Raw genomic sequence first — 21,301 nt, forward strand, 5'->3', positions numbered from 1 at the left:
CACTCTGTCTCTCAAACTTCCTCTTTGTGTCTTTACTTTAACCCTTCTCCTCGCGTTGGCGAAGCACGAAAGGGGTTTTACTACCGACCAAACGTGTCTGGAAAACCGAGACCCTTGAAGTTGGTAGTAAATGGAGGAGGGGATCCCTCTCTGAATTGCTCCTCCCAAGGTTTCTTCCATTTTTTCTCCTGTTGAGAGTTTTTCTGGGGTTTTTTCCTTGTCTTCCTTGAGGGTTTAGGTTGGTTGAGGGGCAGTTCTATGGGCGTATGTGAAGCCCTCTGTGACATGCTTGCGTGTAAAAAGGGCTATACAAATACATTTGATTTGATAGTAAATAGAGAAGGATGGGGGGATGGAGGATTGACAGTAGAAGAGGTCCAGCTCTAGGCTGTATTACCGAAGCATGCCATTCTCCATTTGTTTCTCATGAAGGCCACATTGAAGCGTTTTGCAGCTTTTAGCAGATTGGCTCACATTGTCTCAGGTCTGCACCATTTGCTACTTGTTTGCCCGGACTGCCTTAATAAAGTTTTATGAAAAATATAGGGAGCCAGACAAAGGATGAAGTGTCACGTGACACGAAACAAATTGTGTGTGGAGTAGATGAATGAGGCATGTTCGGTACATGAAAAAGTTTCTGTTTGCTGTTAAAGAAACAGAGAGAAAGGGAGAGACGAGACAAAAATATCTTCTCTGAGTGGCTCATGGAAACACTTAACTGTCTCAGAATGACGTACTTCTTTTTTTTTACCTGATACCAAAAACAAAAAATTCCCACAATAGAAGTAATCTCCACAAGAGCAGGCCAAGGAAGAATGAAGATAACTACATAATGATTGCGTTTTGGCCATCCTGTCCTCGAAATGACCCATTTATGGAACCCTGTCACACGCATAAAAACACAAAAACAGAATTGCATATTTTTTTATGGAAGACAGGGATATATCCTTAATTTAGTTTGACAGATGCTTGTCACAGAGACGCACTTTTGAGTCATAACGGCCATTTATTTAACCACCCCGCGGTTGCGCTTCATTGTACGTTCGTGTGTGTCCCTGCTAGCAAAATTCCTGGGAGCATATGGAAGAGTGATACGCGTTTTAACAGTAGCCTACACAATCCCATCTGTACATCGCCCCCTGATACAAGCGTCTAATCCTGCCAAATGATTTACATTGACCGTCTGCACATAGCCACTTCCTTCCCTGCTGTCCTTAGACAATACTGACCTTTACAAAATGCGACTGTAATGCGGTGGGGAGAGTAAGGGGCTTATTTCATGCTGACAGCCCACACAGCGCCTCCACTTTCCACTAGGCTATATATCCTCCAAACCGTCTGGGTGTCCAGACTTTAGCTATAAGGAAAGCAGGCGGATGAAAATCACCTAAACAGAGCCTTAGGGCTACCCATGACAGGGGGCAACAGAGCTACCGTATTGAATCTCTGAGGTTGAAGTTTACCTTTCATACAAAAAATAAACGTTGGTCTACTGTTTACTGAAAACTATGACGTGATCAGAGTAGTCTAGGAGGTCAGTCCATTGTGTTACCGTAACATGCCATAAACTACAATTCATACATTAAAAAACAAGCGAGGTAAAACAGCACACATTGGTCCATTGTGACACCTGAATTAAGGCCTACACGGGTGCGAGAATATTCTCAATGTGGACTTGCTCAATACTTACAGCAGCCTCTGGTGGCTACCTTTGGAACTGCGACTTATACCCAGAGCTATAAAAGTCAGGTAAAAGTTGATTTGTTCAAAGCAGATATGAAGATGATTCCAAAGCTCGGAACGCTCAATGGCAGTGGATTTCTGCAGATGAAACCAGACCCCGCAGTCCGGGAAAACTGAAGGACAAGATGGACGCCCTCTGTGGTGTGACACACAAGCTAAGTTTCATGCGCGCCGTAAAAATAAAAGCATGGTAGAAGTATATTGCTAATACATTAACCATACTTCATAAAAACATTCATGGGAGAGTTGTGGGAAAGAAAGGAAAGATTGAACCAGTAGTTCTCAGCTGTCTGAAATGCACTCGGATTGGAAATGATCAAAATGTATCTAGTTTTGTGGCGCTCTTGACCGTTCAAGTGAATGCTCGGCTCTGTGCGTGTTGTGATTAACGAGGTGAGCGGTGTTTCTAAACGAGCAGTTGTTCCCGTGACTTGTGAGTGACGTCAGGCCATTCACAGGTGTTAAGGCCAGAGCAGACCAACAGGGCTCCTTAATGACATGTTTCTCTCTCTTTCACACACACACTGCCTGTTAGAGTCTGTTCCTAAAACATGCCTGTCCGACACACCTGTACACAGGTTCACACACACACACACACACACACACACACACACACACACACACACACACACACGAGAGGTATTAGGTCTCTGAAATCATTGCCTGACTGTAAAGGTCCTAGAGGAATTCCACTCCTTCACTACACTGCCTTCTACCTGCTGTAGAGCTTTCTATGAGGTTAGGTGTGCGTGTCCAAGCAAGGGGGGAGAAGGTGACACTTCATTACATCCGTGTTAGGAGACCTGGAACCAGTTAATGATGATCATGCACGCGCACACTCACACGCTTCAATATCAAGTTTCCTTGTTCTGAGTGGGACATTGCTCCAATCAGTGCTGACCACAAAGATTAAATGAGTCATCGATTTATTCAATGACATACTTAAGATAAATTCACATTGCCACACAGGTAGCTATATTTTTACGTGACATAAACAAAGATTTTGATTTATTTAAAAATGTATAAACAAAAACAAAAAACTACGAACCAGAACAATTTAAGACAACCAAGACAACCGTAAGATTGCAAGGGGGCCATGGTCTTCCTTTCCCCCTCCTAAACCCCCATCTGCACATGACTGAAGCTGTACAAGAGCCTCTAGTGTGTGTGTGTGCGTGTGTGGTGAGGGACTAGTGGTCGGAGGAAATTCAAAACTTGGGAGAAAAACAATAAGAATGCCTCCATCCTCGCTCCCACCTCATTACACTTATCCAAGCACATCTGAGATGACCTCAAGGAGAGGAAGTGAGGAAGGAAGACCCAAAACTGTGCCGCTGTTTGAAGCAACACCAGCTGAAATCCTAGAGGATAACAAAACCAGTGGTGAGTGGACAGTCCCCCCAAGTCTCCTCTCATCCTAACCCCGCCCATCATGACGGCTCGCTGGGTCTTGGTTCAGAGACTCTCAGCTCTTTAGGGGCGTCTGGGTCTCAACAGTCCACAGTGAGTTCCTCTCCAGGCCTCCTTCCCTTCAGTTAAATAATAAAGAAGGTATCGAGACAGGTTGATTCACCGTGTTACCTCAACTTCTAAGTCCTCTGGCCAGGGTAAGAAGAAGGGGCAAGGAGATCAGAAAAGGTCGCCAGTGTAAACTATCGAGACCCACCCCTGGTCCTTCTAACTCGGTCTCTTTCAGTCTCTTAGAGGGTTTGGTCTGCCCTCCCTTCCTCCTCCCGCCCCCCAGATGAAAAACCAAGAGAGGGGGGAGGGGGGGGGGTGGAGGGTGTTGCCCCCTCACTCGTCTCCAGCAGGGATGTTCTCCTCGATCCTCTTGATGAACCTCATACGGATCTCCGTCACGTTGTCTCCTCGGAGGGTGTCCTGGGCGAACTTCACGTCCACCGCCATCTGGACCTGGAGAACCGGGAGGGAGCGTTATACACACACACACCTCACATGCTCCTCAAACACACGCACCTCACATGCTCCTCAAACACACGCACACACACACACCTCACATCCTCCTCAAACACACACACCTCACATCCTCCTCAAACACACACACACACACACCTCACATCCTCCTCAAACACACACACACACCTCACATCCTCCTCAAACACACACACACACACCTCACATCCTCCTCAAACACACACCATTTAGATTCTCTTCTGGCAAACACACCCCTTTCCCCTTTTTCCTCAAACACACACACACACACACGCACGCACCATCTCCAGGGCCCCCCTCAGGACTCCGCAGAGCAGGTTGGAGTAGACGAGGGAGCTGTGGTTGTCTGGCAGCTCCACCAGGTCCACCAGGGGGTTACTCTCCAGGACCAGGGAGAACTCGTCCCCAGCAGGGCTCCAGTTGGTCACGCTGGGGGTGATGCCCAGGTACATCTTAAACGCCACCTGGCACAGCCACGGGGCAGGGTAGAACACCATAGGATTAGGTGGGGGAAAATGGTGGTAGGTATTGAGAGATCGGCATAGTAGCTAGCTGCAAGGGTGTGACCAGGTGACCTGGTTATCAGGAGTCTAACACAACAACCTGTTCTCCACAAAGCCAGCTCCAGCTCACCACACACACACACACACACACGGCTTTGTGTTGGCATAGCTGGGATGTTTCAGTACCTGTTGGACCCAAGACAAATGAAAAGCAGTATCCAGGAGCGCTGAAAGCTCAGAAACTATGTGGAACCCTGTACGCTGGAGTTCACATTCCTGCTACTCTGTCCTCCTGCTACTCTGTCCTCCTGCTACTCTGTCCTCCTGCTACTCTGTCCTCCTGCTACTCTGTCCTCCTGCTACTCTGTCCTCCTGCTACTCTGTCCTCCTGCTACTCTGTCCTCCTGCTACTCTGTCCTCCTGCTACTCCTCCTCCTGCTACTCTGTCCTCCTGCTACTCTGTCCTCCTGCTACTCTGTCCTCCTGCTACTCTGTCCTCCTGCTACTCTGTCCTCCTGCTACTCTGTCCTCCTGCTACTCTGTCCTCCTGCTACTCTGTCCTCCTGCTACTCTGTCCTCCTGCTACTCTGTCCTCCTGCTACTCCTGCTACTCCTGCTACTCTGTCCTCCTGCTACTCTGTCCTCCTCTGTCCTCCTGCTACTCTGTCCTCCTGCTACTCCTGCTACTCCTCCTCCTCCTCCTTCCTCCTCCTTCCTCCTCCTTCCTCCCCCCTCCTCCTCCTCCCCCAGGGAGCTCGTTTACTCTCCTTACTCTCCCTCTCTCGTGTGTCTGAGATCTATCTCTCTCTCTCTCTTTACCCTACTCCCCCCCCCCGCCCCTTGACTCCCTCCATCCTCCTCGCCCCGCTCTGGGAGGTTTCCATGGTCACGCTCGCACCGGCCCTCGCAAAACGTCTCCCCGTTACCTTGGCGATGACATCTGCGGTTTCTCGGAAATCCTGACACCGCCCGACGCTGGAGCGCGCCAGGAAGTCCTCGATGAGACGCACGCCGATGTTGTAACCCCTGAGGGACGGTCCGGGAGGGGGGAGAGAGGGAGAGAGAGACATTAAGAGTCACCATGCCCATTCATACCCTCTAAATGACATCGAGTGACCCTTACTGCAACAACCGTTTACTGGAACAGAGTAAGACCAAAAGGGAAGGATACACAGACACACCACCATCAAGAACTATCACCCATGCTGATCTGCTACATGCTAACCTGCACCGACCAGAGGGCCGACACAGAGGGAACAGCAAGGCTACCTTCTATGGCCATGCCTGGTCCTGGCTCACCCAGCATGGCTTAGTTTAGAGGGGGAAAAGGGCTCAGGAGTGTGGCCTCTCCAGAGCAGGAGGGATAATACTCTTATCAAACAAGGCTCAGTCATTCTCTCCTCCCCCTGGGCAAAAAAAAACAGGCTTTCTGTCTCACAGAAAAGATAACGGAGTTGCAGCCGTGAGCTAAGCTCGAGTACGGAGCCTGTCCACACCACCGCCCCAGGCCACGTCTTTGTCCTGAAGAGACACCGGTGTGGAGTCAGATCCTGAACCTGTCTAGTCTAGTACATTAAACAGAGAAGAGGACACCTCATATGGGTGTGTGAAAGATGGTTATGACCTGGTTACATCACCAGCTGGCTGTCTGTGTGTGTCTGTGTGTGTCTGTGTGTGTGTTTGTGTGTGTGTGTGTGTGAGTGTCTGAGGTCACACAAAAGGGGAGAGGGAGAATGTGCCAGTGTGGTGGTAGAGTGTTGGTACACAGCATATCATAGAGGTTCATATATATATGGCCCTCTGCTCCGGTTGTTTGGCAAGTTCTGGACAAACTAGAATAAAGTGCATGCAAGGGTAGTGGTACATTTCACATGCTCAGGATAAACTGCTCACTTCACATGCATAAGTAGTACGCACACACGGGTTTGGTTGTCGAGGAAAAGAAATATACCCCGTTGGTCATAAACCCACACACCCAGGGATGGTGCTTACATCTTGTCGAGTTGTTTATTGACTTCCTCATCATTCTCATAGTCCTTACACAACTGGGTGACCAGGGCCCCATAGGTCAGAGTAAACAGCTCCGAATTCTATATTAAAGAGATAATGAGAGAGAGAGAGAGAGAGAGATAATATGAGAGACAGAGAGAGAGAGAGAGAGAGAGAGAGAGAGAGAGAGAGAGAGAGAGAGAGAGAGAGAGAGAGAGAGAGAGAGAGAATGTTAGCAATGCTTAGGATATGGGACTGTATTACTTGCCTTGCCAGAGTAATGACGGATTGGAAATAAGAGCTCACACATTACAGAATTAAGAAGAGGGAGTCAGGTGGCTGAGCGGTGAGGGAATCGGGCTAGTAATCCGAAGGTTGCCAGTTCGATTCCCGGCCGTGCCAACTGACGTTGTGTCCTTGGGCAAGGCACTTCACCCTACTTGCCTTGGGGGAATGTCCCTGTACTTACTGTAAGTCGCTCTGGATAAGAGCGGCTGCTAAATGACTAAATGTAAATGTAATTGATGGACAACGTACGATGGAAACGTTGTTTCGTAGTCACGGTTTGTCTGCTGTAGCCTACTATGAATGTGAGTCTATGGGAGAAAGATTCCCAAGTGCATAACATCCAAATGAATGTGAGTCTATGGGAGAAAGTACTGGGCATAACAAACACATCGCTAGTTAGCAATAGAGCGCCGCCTGGCGGAGTCAAACCGGTACTACTCTTTACTGCCAAAACAGCATAATGCTTTGTCGACCTGTGGTCTGTAATAGCTGTAGTGTAAGTTCATTCAGGGAACTACGAAATTAACCCATTCTGGTAATGAAGGAAATCTATGTTTGTCATCCGTGGCACTCACTGCCCCTGTGAAGCATACCTGTCACCCGACTAGCATAGCAAGCTGATAACTGGCAAGCTAACTTCCTGTGGATATCAAGTGTCAGCAGAAAAATATAAAGCTAGCTACCAAAGTTGGTAAAACCAGAACCGTAGGCAGGCAATTATTAGGGAATATAAAACAAGCTAAATAACCGAAAATTAAATGCCAGGATAGACTGTAGTAGCTAAATTAGCCAGCAATGTTTGCTAGCTAGCTATAGCACTTAATCGCTAGCTAGATTAACATTTAGTTTCCCAACAAGCTATCGCGGAATGCGGCTCCTTACCATCTTTTTGCTGTCTGACGAACGGTTGGATTGCCTTGACATCGTGTATAATGTTACAGGTTTATATAGGTGACTTGATAGCTCTTCTTTATTTTTTAATGCTCTCTTTCTACGTGACGTTCCCGTGATCGCTGTTGTGCTGTCGATAGGTGCCAATTCTTCTTCCTCCTTTAGAAAAGGAAGCCATGATGTGTGCAGTAGCGCCACCTTTGGAACTGGAGTAGAATGGAGGTTCATCTGTTTTTACTTCAATGGGCCTACTCCTTTCCAATTGTACCACATGGTGGCGGAATATTACGATAAACTATGAGAATTACACCTATGAATTACAAATAAACGGAAATATAGGTTAACTATTACCGGTATGGCTAGCTTCTATGTAAATGTGAGCTACCAGTCGTAATGCAATTACCCGCGCGCGTGCGTGTGTGCGCACGTGTGTGTGCCCGTGTGTGTGCCTTTGCCTGTGAGTGAAAGAGAACGGGAGGTGGAAACTGTCGGAGACAAGAGGACGTGATACAGATGCGCAAGAAACTCGTGCTGTGATCTTCTTTTATTTTACTCTTTAACATAGGCCTATGTGTTTTAGAACAAGCTTATTGACACACAAGATCATTACTAAAGTTAATGGCTGTATGATTGCCTTCCCGAGGGCAATTTATAGAAGCAAGGAAGAGGAAGATAACCCCTATCGCTAGTTCTACGTTTCTTTAGGTCTCGTTTTTATTTTCCTAACGGACCGATTGAAATACCCATTGTACATAACAGGACGACGGCTGGACCAAAGAGCTGTGAGAGATAAAGGGGGCGATGATGACGGGAAAATCTGTGAAAGACATTGACAGGTATCAGGCTGTTCTCACATCGCTACTATCATTAGAGGAGAATAAATTCTGCGCAGATTGTGAAGCGAAAGGTAAGTGTTCAATCTTGTTAGGGACATACCTACTCGTCATACGGCAAACCTAGTCATCGTAGTAGCATGGTCAAACCTAAGGGGGTGGACAGGACCAAATGAGTCAACCAACGTTTCCCGTATCAATTGCCTCCAGCAACTCAAAGAGTGTGCACGCTGTGCTAGCGTTATCTAACGGAACCTGCCGATAAAGAGGTCAAATCACAAGTTAAGACGCAAAATACACCTGCATTGACATTCACTCGTCCCGTACAAACTGTTCTAGCTTGACCCTTATCTGGGAAATAAGAGTGTGTGCGTGCGTGCGTGTCTGTCTGTCTATGTTTGTTTAGATGTCAATCTGTAATTGAACAACAGTTCGAGACAAATAATTGTAAGTGTGTATTTTTATTGTATTTGAACAGCTTGCATTTCTTAAAGCATGTTAGCCTAACCTGGCTTGACCCACTAAATGAAACACTAAACATGGCAGTAATATTTTGTGTGTGTGTCATAGGCCTATAAGTTTTATTGTATGACACATTTATATGGATGTTTTTGTAGTGACATTACAAACCTTAGTAACATGAGTTGGAGTGGCTTGTGTTACCATGGTTGTGTAAGAGGGCAAAGGTAAGTACTTAGTATTGGGCTCACTGCCAGGCTAGTGACATTGTCCTTGAGTCTGACAAACACACCAGCTCAAACTGTGGACCAATGCATTTAGTGACAGCAGGCACATGGGATTTTAACACTGCACAGGCACACTGATATGCACATGGAAGGCTTTCCCACATGATCAGAATTCAGACATGTTCCCTATCGTTCATGCTTGTACACACACACACACACACACACACTGTTAAGGCTACAAACAGCACACAGTGGCTAGTATAAGAGACATTCAATCAGAGACGGACATTGTGACTCACATGTTGACCTCTGTGCCTTGGTAGACAGACAGACAGACAGACAGATCAATTCAGTCAGACAGACAGACAGGCAGATCAAGTCTGACAGACACACAGACGGACACTAGCTGTCAGACAGACAGACAGGCAGATCAAGTCAGACAGACAGATGTGTTTTGACCTCTGGTCAGTGAGATAAGTGTCCCATCCTTCCATCTCCTCCCTTATCTTTCCTTGATCTGTATCCTATAGGGACAGGTGCTGTTTTGAGTGTCATATCCCACCCCCCTCTCTCTTTCTGTCTGTTTCTTTCTCTCAATTCAAGTCAAAATGCTTTATTGGCATAAATGTTCTCTCTCTGTCTCTCTCTTTCTCCTCTATTTCTCTCACTTTCTCTCTCTTGCTCTCTATTTCAGTGCTGAGGTGGCATCTTTGTCCAAAGCACAGAGAATGGCTCATGTTCAGACACAACAGAAATGTTCACACACACACACACACACACATTTGCTTTGACGACTAGCAGACAACACAGTCTAAAGCACCTCCCGTCCTCGCTCTGTAAGTGACCTTCTCAGACTCCTCGCTGTTGATAGTCAGCAGCATCGCTTGTGAACAAGACCTAGATACCACCAGCCCTGGCAATGATTGCAACCATACTGTGAGCCACAAATCTATGGGGAGTTTTGGGCTTCATTGCAGCCATGGAAACAGTTCAGTGGGACACACACACATGCGAACCTGGGAGAAAGTGTGTTTCGTGTGCCATGGGACATCTAGTGCAGATTGCCCTCTCTAAAATGAGACCAGGCCTTGAAGCGCAAGAGACAGGCAAAGGGATTGAGTTTATTGAGTTTGTGTGTGTATATGTCTATGGGCCGTACGACATTCTGTTCAAAGTCATTTAGACTGTTACTGTGAGTGTATACTTTTGTATATAGTCTATGGTAAATACACAGGGAGGCCTGTTTCCAGAGAACACATACATTCTGACATGCGTCTGTGTGTTGCGTGGCGTTAACTTTACAGAACCTTGCTAATTAGACTGGATAGGATTAGGGGTTAGCAGAGGAAATAGCGCACGTGTGCAATGACACACATCCACCAAGCCACCCACACACACAAACACACACACGCACGCATACACATACTGTACGGGCTATGGAAGAGGTGGAATTAGAATGAATAGAATGACCTCTTTTCCAGCTTCTTGTGTGTAATCAGTTCAAAGTGTAACTGCCACTTTCTCTCCAAATACGTGAACAGGAAAGCACTCATCAACATATCACGATCTCAGCTTACGTAAAGGATGACATGAAGTAAAATGAGGCAAAATGAACACAATTTTGGCCGTCAATCACTTGTCTGAAGGAATTGACAGAAAACATTCCCCAAAATATGTTCTTTTTGTCATTTTTCCTTCCTCTTCTGTCCTCACGTTATGGTAATGTTTATGTTGAGTCATTCCCTCAGCACGCAATGCTCTCCTTCTTGTTACTATAAAATGACAAGGTGTTACAGCTGAGAGAAGTCTGGTGTCACCTGTTTAACACATCCTGGACGGGGGTTGTCGATGACTGTACTGAACAGGAAACACACATGCAAATACTGCACTGATACACTTACATGCAAACAAACTCAGACATCCAGTCTCTCAGACACCTGTATGGGGCCATATGGCTAAGGTTGGTGTTGTCTGATCCTGTTTGCTCTGACACAGATTACGGTTGCTCTAGCATCAGCTCTGGTCGTCCTGGTTAAAGAGGAAGTGACTAGATTGCACATAGACAAATGCTAAACGTAAAACACAAACAAAACGAATAATTTGTTTCACTCTCACTCAGTTTCTTTCATTCTGTCTCTCTTCATCCCTCTCTGTCTCCATCTCTTTCCTCTCCCCCACTCTCTTTTAGCCTCTTTCTTCATCTTTCTCTCTTTCTCTCTGTCTTTCTCTCTCTGTGTCTCTCTTGTTGTCTCTCGTGCTTGAGCAGGGCTCATGTTTGCATACACGCAGGCCCCGGGGTTGCTATGGAGACATCACCTGAAGATGTCACTTCCTTATCCTCCACCTCCCACAAACAGCTACCTCTTGAATGGAGGGGGGTGATTGGCTGCGTCGAGGGCTCTATCGCCGCTGCGTCCTGTGACTGAGAGCCTATGGCTGTGAACACACCTACAGACCCAGGCACTGTTAGTCCTGCAAAGCCGCTAATGTGACCGTCCCTGGTTCCCAGGACTCTGTGGGTGGGGTCTGGGGGGGGGGGGGGGGGGGGCAGGGCATATGTTGTACCAATAGGTGCTGTAATGGGGTCTGCTTCCGCTGGGTCACTGGTGGTGGTGGTGGGGGGTAACGGGAGGAGGTGGGGGGTTCGAAAGACACGAAGTCTGAGCCCATGGGATTAGACCGCTGACGCATGTGGAGGGCTCTGTGGATCCTGGTGGGATATGGGCTGGGGTATGGGTTATGTGCAGTGTGTGTTTATTTGTGTGTGTGAGAGAGAGAGACAGAGAGAGCGAGAGAGAGCGGGAGAAAGAGTGAGAGAGCAGAATAGGAAGTACTTAATGCATCTATTATTTATTTTCGTCTCCTCTCTTCCTCTCATCATATTGCCTGGGTGTCCTGGCAGGTCGACACAATAACAGTCCACCATTTGAGAACTTGATTAAAGTGTCTGTGTCTGTGTGCATGTGTGCATGTGTGCATGTGTGCATGCCTGTTTCCCTCACCCCATTTTCTGTTCCTAACTCAAACCTTTCCACTCGTTTGTAACAGTCAGTGTGAAAGCTCTGCAATCTTCGACAGTACGACCCAAAAAATGTGTTTGGATCCAAAACAGGAAGTTTATACTACACAGTGGTGTGTTACTCCACTGGCTAGAAATGCTAAGTGATTGCCAAACAGGACTTAGTTTCCACTGCTGTTGAGACTGAACTCGAATAACCTTCTTATCACCCTCAGTGTAAATGTTGGGATTCTTGTCTCAAAGCTGCTCTGAAATACACACTGTAGGTCTGATCACGATCTGGCTATCTGTCACTCCTTCATAATTGACCTGTCAATTTTTTCCCTCAAGCCCTTATAAAGTGGCCTGGTCTAACTGTGAGGTTGCAGAATTGCTCACAAGCCTATCATTCATCACCTTTGAGCTCCAGACCCCCCCCCCCCCCTTCCCTCTCTCTGTGCCTGGACGTGAGGGCCTTCCTCTGGGTTTGAGCATCTCTCCACTCCCCCTCCACATCCAGAGAACCAGGCCTCAAGCCAGCTGCACACTCTAATACCCTCAAGCAGATTAGGCCTTCACTGTTCGCTATGCACACACACACACACACGCTTAATCATGATGCACTGCAAACACACACATACTCACATATTTGAGATACAGAGATTGAAAATGGGAGAGGTTGAGATGAGGGGGAAAAAAAATGTTGTGCAACATGCAAAGTTGGAGGAAAGATATGAAGGACAGAGAAAGGCTGAAAGAGTGTGATAGGGAACAGAAGTGAACGGGATACAGGGATTACAACTGTGTGCTCGAGATACGGACAGAGAGAAAAGGAGAGGGGAAAGAGTTGCCACGTGGACCAGAGTCAAGAAACAGAAGGATGAGAAGAGAAAGGAGAAGGAGGGAGAGAGGGAGGGAAGGGAACAGACTGAACTGGCATGCAGAGCCAAATCAATCCTCTTGTTTACTGTGGCTACCCCCGCCACCCCCTCTCGCCACCACACACACACACACACACACACACACACACACACACACACACACACACACACACACACACACTCGCTCACACAGTCCCCAGCATTGTGTCTAAATAGGCTTTGCTGAGTAATTCTGCTATTATTAGCCCTGCATGCTAACTAATGCTGCAGACAGACGTTCAGGATGGACCCAGCCAGCTTTCACATTAATCCCCAACGCTCTGACACAGGGTATGCACGTGTATATGCAACGATCTGGATCATGTGGGATCAGAGAAGTTCTGGGGTACTCGTGATACATTTGGACCAATCAGGACAGACAGACAGACACTGTTTTGCACAGGTTCAGTCTCTCCATAGCTTCAAACCAGCCACGCTGTGGTTGAATGTTTAGGTCTTTGGCCTTGGTGAAACAACCCCACTAATAAACAAGTTCTCGTGGACATGCTGCCATGATGTGCCTACAGGATAGTTCCTGATCTATCCCATTAAGGCAGAGAGGATATGACAGCACTGCCACCCAGTGGAGGGAAAGGCACACTGCACGTTGCACTGATTTACCTAAGAGGGTGGTGGGGGTGGGATGGAGGTTTTGAGAGCCCTTCAGCCAACCAGAGAGAAAGAGGGAGAATGATGGAGGGAGGCAGAAATGGATTGAAGAGGAGAGTAAAGGAAAGGAGGAGGGAGGGGGGGGAAGGGTGAGGCTCCAGTATTCTCTTTGAAGCTTCCTGTTATTCTCTGAAGAGGGCTGTTGCATAATCTGAGACGAAAAATAGCCGGAGAGATGCGGAACAGCTCTGCTGATGGATACACACTCACTAACGTGTAGTGCACACACACACACACACACATATACACTCACCTGCACATGCACACAAGCAGCAAACTAGTAGACACAGTAACTTGCACACATACACACTCACATGTACAAACATTTCCTTGTTTCTAAGTGAATAATAATCCATTTGTGTAATTGGCTTTTGTGAAAAAGGAATGTGTGTGTGCGTGTGTGTGTGTGTGCATGGCTCTCCCTCCCTTTCCCTCTGTTCTCTCTTCTATCAGAAGAACATGCAGACTAAACACTTGTGGTGGAGCTTGATATTTGTCAGTGCACCACATGACTGTCACAGAATTAGACATGCTCCTTGGTGAACACAAGCACATCATTGAGGTCTGGAGCTTGTCTAATCTATGATTAGATGAAAAATAGTCAATCAAACTCTATCTCTCTTTTTCCCCATCTCTCTCTTTCCTCTGCTCTGGCTCTCTGTCAATTTTACTGCCTCGTTCTATTTTTCCACAGAAGCTTTCCTGCTCTCTTTGATTGAGTGTCTATTTTTATCTGTCTGAAATCGGTGGTATACTTGTACGAGTACAATACACTCCAGTTCACAAAGGTCTCATCCTTACCTTCATTTTTCTTTCTCTCTCTCCACCCTCCCCTCTCTGTCTTTCTACCCTCTCTCTCTCTCTCTCTCTCTCTCTCTCTCTCTCTCTCTCTCTCTCTCTCTCTCTCTCTCTCTCTCTCTCTCTCTCTCTCTCTCTCTCTCTCTCTCTCTCTCTCTCCCTCTCTCCCTCTCCCTCTCTTTCTCTCTCCCTCTCTCCCTCTCCCTCTCCCTCTCTCCCTCTCTCTCTCTCTCTCTCTCTCTCCCTCTCCCTCTCCCTCTCCCTCTCTCCCTCTCACTCTCCCTCTCCCTCTCTCCCTCTCTCCCTCTCTCCCTCTCTCCCTCTCTCTCCCTCTCACTCTCTCTCTCTCTCTCCCCACCTCCTTCTTTCTGTCAGGTCCTAGATGGGCATCCTGGAATCTGGGAATCTTCATCTGCATCCGCTGTGCAGGGATCCACAGGAATCTGGGAGTCCACATCTCCCGGGTCAAATCTGTCAACCTCGACCAGTGGACCCAGGAGCAGATCCAGGTCAACAGCGAGGCTAGACCCAGGGCCAGGCCCAGGCCAGGGCCGTAGCATCATGGTCCATGCTGGGGGGGGGGTGATGTTTCTGGGTGGTTCTGGCCTGGTTGCAGTGTATTACATCTGTCTGTGTCTGTGTTTCCAGTGTGTCCAGGAGATGGGCAATGCCAAGGCTAGACGGCTCTACGAGGCTTTCCTTCCAGAATGCTTCCAGCGCCCTGAGACAGACCAGTATCCTCATCACTTTGTGTCAGTGTGTGTGTGTCAGTGTGTCATCAGTGTGTGTGTGTGTGTGTCAGTGTCAGTGTGTCATCAGTGTATGTGTCAGTGTGTCATCAGTGTGTGTGTGTGTGTGTGGACACTTGAGACGGCTGCTCTCCTTGACTGAGTCGCGTAGGTCTGCAGAGATCTTCATCAGGGACAAGTACGATAAGAAGAAATACATGGACAAGGTCATCGACATCCAAAGGCTACGGGTAAATGTCTAGACACTCACACACACACAGAGAACACACACACACACAAAGCGTGTGGCTCGGTCGTCCCTGAACCCCTCTTCCCCTGCTCTGTAGAAAGAGAAAAGTTGTGACAACATTCCTAAGGAGCCCGTGGTGTTTGAGAAGATGAAGCCGGTAAGTGTGTCCTGGTTCTGACTCGCAACTTCAGGAATTCTTAAGCTTAATTTATACTTAGGTCGCGGACACCTTTGAAATGGTCGCCGACGAAAAAAAAAAGTGTCGCTCAGGCTGCTGCATTTATACTTCGGCAAACAGTCGCCTGTGCTCAAGGTTCGCGTGACGTAAACAGAATCATTTTACCGTTACATTCATTGCTATGGTTACATTGTTAACGCTTTGTAGCCATGGTGGTCAATCGGAGAAACTGACTATTTTAATTTTTCACTATGTGACGACATCAGCGCCAGTAGAAATTTCTCCTGGTAGGCGACACTTCTAAGCGACGGTTAAAAGTGTCGGCCGAGACGTCATTTCTGTCGGCGACCTTTTCAAAAGTGTCTGCGACCTAAGTATAAATTGGGCTTCAGTCATCCAGAGGACACCTAGGACATAACCGTGGGACCTCTGTTCTGTGCTTGACCCCTACAGAAGAGAGACGACTCTCAGCAGATGAAGAACAGCCCCCAGTCCCAGTCCGTCTCTGACCTGCTAGGACTGGGTATGGTAGCTAGTACACACACACGTGTACACGCACAGCACACACACATGTACACACACGCACAGCACACACACACATGTACACACATGCACGTGTGCGTGCGTGCTGACACACACAGACATTCACAGACACGCAAACACACATCCCGCTTAGAGCCACTGTGGTTTTTCGTGAAGAGGACTCCGCTAGGTTAGGCAGGTCCATTTTAGAAAGCCTCTGGTGCCACAGCAGTGACTCAGCATCCATCTGACCCTCCCTTCCCTCCTTCCCTCCCTCCGCCTCTCTCTTCCCTCCCTCCCTCTCTCCCTTCTTCCCTCCCTCCCTCCTCCCGCCGGCTCGCCCTCCCTCCGCCTCTCTCTCCCCTCCCTTCCCTCCCTCCGCCTCTCCCTCCCTGTCTACCTCCCTCTTTCTCCTCCTCCCACCCTTTCTCCGCCTCTCCCTCCCTCCCCCTCTCCCCACTCCCCCTCCTCTCTCAGATGCCCCAGGCCCTGATGCAGCCGTATCTAATGGGTTTGGTGCTCCAGGAGAGAGGCCCAGTCCTGTGGTGGCCAGACCAGCGATGCCCCACTCGCACACCACGGTGGATCTGTTCACCTCCTCCTCAGCCTCCTCCACCAACAGCACGGTGAGTGGGACACCCCAGCCCACCCTCCAGCAGCCGGCCGGCTGGCCCCTAAGAAGTACCGGAAACTTCCGGCTAGCCGGTCGACCTGTGTGTTTCAGTTTGTCCCTGGACTCGCGTGTACTCTATACAGCGCTCACTGCTATTCTCTCTCTACCTGTCGGTCTCTCTTTACCACCACCTGTCTGTCTGGATGTGTACTTGTCTGTCTCTCTCAACCTCTTCCTGTCTCTCTTTAGCTCTACCTGTCTGCCTGCCTCTCTATCTCTGTCTCTCTCGCCCTCTTTCTCTCTGTCACAAACACAGACATTCACACCCTGTCTAATCCCGTCTGCTCCTGTGTCCTCTCTCCAGCCCATGTGCAGCTCCATGCCCCAGGGCCGTGTGGCAGCATCTGTCCCCGAGAACCTCAGCCTGTTCCTGGACCCAGCACCCAGGCCAGGGGAGGGGACCAAGAAGCTCTCCAAGGACTCCATCCTGTCCCTGTATGCATCCACGCCCTCAGTACACACCAGCAACATGGCCGCCCACGGTAAACACTGTCCCTGCAATCTGCTGAGTGATGTGTGGGTGTCGGTTTGGGTTTTGAAGAGAAAACCATTACGATGTACAGTATTCATCTGTCTTTTACTCCATCCCTTACATTGGTTATTTTTTCATGTTACCTTGCTTGTGTTTCGATGGGTGTTTGACATGTTTTTGTGTTGATTTTATTTTGTCTTTAGCTGGCCTTTACATGAATCACGCCCAAATGGGTTATACCACCTCTCCCTACGGACCGTACCATTCTTTGGCTGCCCAGAGAGGGGGGATGGGAGGAGCCATGATGGGCCCTCAAATGTCCCTAATGGGAAGTCAGCAGAACTGCATGATGGGACCCCAACAGAACGGCATCATGGGAGCACAGGGGGTCATGGGGCAGGCCAGTGGGGTCCCTCCTACTTCCTACATGGCAGGAATGCCTCAAGGCATGATGGGAGGTCCGCCCAACGGCATGATGGGACAGCAGCAGAACGGCATGATGGGAGGTCAGCCCAACGGCATGATGGAAGGTCAGCCCAACGGCATGATGGGAGGTCAGCCCATCGGCATGATGGAAGGTCAGCCCAACGGCATGATGGGAGGTCAGCCCAACGGCATGATGGGAGGTCAGCCCAACGGCATGATGGGAGGTCAGCCCAACGGCATGATGGGAGGTCAGCCCAACGGCATGATGGAAGGTCAGCCCAACGGCATGATGGGAGGTCAGCCCAACGGCATGATGGGAGGTCAGCCCAACGGCATGATGGGAGGTCAGCCCAACGGCATGATGGGAGGTCAGCCCAACGGCATGATGGGAGGTCAGCCCAACGGCATGATGGGAGGTCAGCCCAACGGCATGATGGGAGGTCAGCCCAACGGCATGATGGGAGGTCAGCCCAACGGCATGATGGGAGGTCAGCCCAACGGCATGATGGGAGGTCAGCCCAACGGCATGATGGGACAGCAGCAGATGGGAAGTGCAGCCGCCGGGCCCCAACAGGTGTATGGAGCACAGCAGGCTCAGCAGCTGCAGTGGAACATCACCCAGGTGTGTGTGTGTGTGTCTGTGTGTCTGTGTGTGTGTGTGTGTCTGTGTGTCTGTGTGTGTGTGTGTGTCTGTGTGTCTGTGTGTGTGTGTGTGTCTGTGTGTGTGTGTGTGTGTGTGTGTGTGTGTGTGTGTGTGCGTGCAGAGTTGTTTAGCTATTCTTGACCTGTAGTTGAAGGTTAGGGTTGTAATTACTGTTAGTGTTTGAATTACATGAAAGGGTTGTGTTTAGGACTTAGGGATAGTTTTAGGGTTCAGGTTAAAGTTAGGTCTAGGGTTAGGTTGTGGTTTATGCACATGTGCAAATGTGAAAATGATGCATTAGTCATAATACCGAAAGCAGTACCCAGGAACATGCTTGTGTAACACGCTACATGTGTTCTGTCCCCAGATGACGCAACACATGGCAGGAATGAACTTCTACAGACCCAGCGGCATGGTGGGATACGGCACTCAGCATATGGGAGGAGCAACGACTCCAAGCTCCGCCCACACGATGGGGTCACATGTCTGGAAATGATGTCGACGTAACGGCGGAACGACCAGTGTTGGTGGCCGGGAGATTTCTCTACTGAACTCTATGTGACATTTTCTAAAAGCAGAACAGCAAGAGGAGCAGGAGGAGAAGATCCCGTAGAGGGGTTTGGAGACGACCACTCTCTCTCCTCTCCCCTTTCTCCTTCCTCTTCCTCTCCTTTTTCTCCATAGCCATTTTTGCAGATTTCCATGCTTGCCTTCTAAGACCACTCAGAGAGCAGTTGTCAGATCATCAGGGCGGAGGGCGGAGGCCGACACGTGGGGAACACAGCGTACAGCTCATCTTATTCCCAGCCTGTGTGTGTGCCTGTGTGAACAGGGTCATGAAAGGTTCAAACGCCTAGTTGCAAACCACATGTACTTCCTGCATCCCCCCCTGATTCCGACTCCGGATTCCATCGGTATCAGGAAGTATTTTGTCTCTGCAAATCTCAGAACAACAAAACATGTCTGCCACAGTTTGCATTCGTTTTTTTGTTGCCGATAGCAATCATACAATGCATAGATCTGGTCTGTTACTTATGTAACTAGAGACATAGAGCAGCTACAGTACAACAGCTACCTAGATACCCGTGAATTTTATAACAAGGGGTCTTCTATTGAAATCCTTGGAGGGCTCTGGTGAACATGGTAACATCATCAAGGTGTCAAATGACCTTTGAGTAACCTAGCTGTTAGGAAACCAAAGATTCAAAGATAGCTTTACGGTTATTGTACCCCTCCGTGTAATGTGAGTTACATCTATATACGTAGGTATGTTAAGGTCAACATACTAGTAGTGATTAGAAAAAGTGCTGTTCACGTATTCACGATTTTGTTTGAGCAAGTGCAATACATATCCATTGATTTGTAAGAGAAGCGATACGTGCTTCACTTATTTGATAGCATTAACAAGTGTGCTAGCGGTTCTCTTTTTGTGATCAGCTCTGCGTAAGTGCAGAGTGAGTGGTGGAACATATCAATTCATTGTGCTACTTCCTCGAGGGAGCTCAAATGTTAACTTGAGCTTAATTGCATGCAAGTCTTCACTGTCAAATAAAAATAGATTTTTTAAACGCCCCACTGACCTCAAGCTAGAAATTATGAATATGATGTTTAAGGAACGAGAGAAGAGCAGAATTCGTTGCAGGTCAAAGATGTGATTCAGGTGTCATTTGTAATGTAATGGCTCATTGGAACTGCATGTCATGACGGTTTCTCAATGAATGTGACCCTTATGTCAATGAATGTGTACACAAGCATTTGTCTGTGAATAAGTGTGGGTGTCTAAGCGCACCGTTTGAATGTTTCTCTGAATGTATATCTGAATGTTTCCCTGTCTCACTGAATGTGTTCTATACTGATTTTAAAAATCTAATCCCACAATGCACCCTTTCTTCCCCCGTTCAACTGAGTCGAATTATGTGTCCTTGAATGCATTGAATGCATTTGTTCTTAACAGTGAATGCATTGAATGCATTTGTTCTTAACAGTGAATGCATTGAATGCATTTGTTCTTAACAGTGAATGCATTGAATGCATTTGTTCTTAACAGTGAATGCATTGAATGCATTTGTTCTTAACAGTGTAATCTGGCTTTCCACGAATATACCATTGTCTGTGTCAGCGTGCTTATTGTCCATGTCTTTAAATGTTCTGGATGTCTGAATGTATTTGTGACTGTACATTTGTCTTGGGGGGGATTCAATTTTGGCTTCTCCCTTTGGCTTACTACAGAGCTGTGAATGTAAACTCACATAGCAAGCAGTAATATGCCTACTGTTGAGACTTCAGGTTGTTTTGTCGGCGTTTACAGTTTTGGCGAGGAACTTTCTACGAATTTAGCAGCAATCAATCAGCTGACTCACTTCAATCATTCCTAAGTAGGTGCCCTCTCTTACCCCCATGCCACCCCCCGTCATGACTACACAACTTTTTTCTGTGCTTGTTATTATAATCAAGATTGTTATGAGTAATTATGATGCATGAAGGTAATAGTGTAAATAATTTCAAACCATCCCACCTTTCTATGATTTAAGGAACGTGTAGAGTATTGTGTGAATGTTAGGAAAGGAAGAGAGAAACATAAACCACGGAGGAGGCAAGAGAAGATGTGGTAGACAGGAGGAGACAAGATGGGTCCTTATCGTTAGGCTATATACCGCTTACTGTTTCTCCTTTGACGATCAGTAATACATCCTTTGTGTCAGACACAGCCACTATAGTACTGGTTCAGCCGTGGTTTTGATACATTACCTGTTTGTCTGCCCAGACTGACAGTCCATTGTAAAACTGGGTTATCTATAGAGACCACATCGCAAAGCAATGAACCTTTAAAAAGCAATGAAACGCCATTCTATTCACGAATGTTTATATCTCCACCTGTAGGTCAGGAGACGCTATAATGTCACAGTTTTGTCCTTTGCAAGAATCTTTGGGTTTGTTTGATATCTTTTTCCCTTTTGCTTGTATACAAAATGAATGTATATTTTATTATGTAGTCGTCATTAATTCAATTAGTGTATTTAGAATGTTTTTCTGTATATTATGTTGTAAAACAATTAATAATATGTATATTATTAGTTCTGTATATTACAATTGCTTTGACATTTTCAAACATCTGTTAGTGTATCAAATGTGTATAAC

General features: G+C 47.6%; 2 protein-coding genes across 5 annotated transcripts; one reads left to right on the forward strand and one right to left on the reverse strand.

The window, feature by feature from the left end:
* Positions 1–2,652: 2,652 nt before the first annotated feature.
* Positions 2,653–7,529, reverse strand: trappc3 (trafficking protein particle complex subunit 3). Its single transcript, XM_062445994.1, has 5 exons — positions 7,359–7,529; positions 6,192–6,289; positions 5,126–5,225; positions 3,978–4,160; positions 2,653–3,657 (listed from the first exon to the last, which is right to left on the reverse strand). Exons 1-5 carry the CDS (start codon positions 7,398–7,400, stop codon positions 3,538–3,540), a joined length of 543 nt encoding a protein of 180 aa, XP_062301978.1. The 5' UTR covers positions 7,401–7,529; the 3' UTR covers positions 2,653–3,537.
* A 274-nt stretch (positions 7,530–7,803) lies between these two features.
* smap2 (small ArfGAP2) lies at positions 7,804–20,056 on the forward strand. 4 transcript variants are annotated; one of them, XM_062445991.1, is made up of 11 exons: positions 7,804–8,274; positions 14,647–14,780; positions 14,920–15,005; positions 15,172–15,250; positions 15,347–15,406; positions 15,881–15,950; positions 16,427–16,575; positions 16,927–17,104; positions 17,298–17,552; positions 17,985–18,142; positions 18,531–20,056. In XM_062445991.1, exons 1-11 carry the CDS (start codon positions 8,169–8,171, stop codon positions 18,657–18,659), a joined length of 1,404 nt encoding a protein of 467 aa, XP_062301975.1. In that variant the 5' UTR covers positions 7,804–8,168; the 3' UTR covers positions 18,660–20,056. The 4 variants fall into 4 exon arrangements, with proteins under 4 accessions (XP_062301975.1, XP_062301974.1, XP_062301977.1 ...); XM_062445990.1 differs by having other exon boundaries at positions 7,805–8,274; positions 17,298–17,600; positions 18,033–18,142; XM_062445993.1 differs by having other exon boundaries at positions 7,805–8,274; positions 17,298–17,592; positions 18,064–18,142.
* The last annotated feature ends 1,245 nt before the right edge of the window (positions 20,057–21,301 follow it).

This window comes from Osmerus eperlanus, chromosome 20 (assembly GCF_963692335.1).
Source record: "Osmerus eperlanus chromosome 20, fOsmEpe2.1, whole genome shotgun sequence".
NCBI classification, from domain to species: Eukaryota; Metazoa; Chordata; class Actinopteri; order Osmeriformes; family Osmeridae; genus Osmerus; species Osmerus eperlanus.

Excerpts from the sequence above, each read along its gene's own strand:
- trappc3 (XM_062445994.1), bottom strand. The coding sequence starts at position 7,400 with ATGTCAAGGCAATCCAACCGTTCGTCAGACAGCAAAAAGATG. Across the intron at positions 6,290-7,358 it reads CGTCAGACAGCAAAAAGATG|AATTCGGAGCTGTTTACTCT; the intron begins GTAAGGAGCCGC and ends TCTTTAATATAG. Across the intron at positions 3,658-3,977 it reads TGAGGGGGGCCCTGGAGATG|GTCCAGATGGCGGTGGACGT; the intron begins GTGCGTGCGTGT and ends CCGGTTCTCCAG.
- smap2 (XM_062445991.1), top strand. The coding sequence starts at position 8,169 with ATGATGACGGGAAAATCTGTGAAAGACATTGACAGGTATCAGGCTGTT. Across the intron at positions 17,105-17,297 it reads CAGCAACATGGCCGCCCACG|CTGGCCTTTACATGAATCAC; the intron begins GTAAACACTGTC and ends TTTTGTCTTTAG. Across the intron at positions 17,553-17,984 it reads GCCTCAAGGCATGATGGGAG|GTCAGCCCAACGGCATGATG; the intron begins GTCCGCCCAACG and ends GCATGATGGGAG.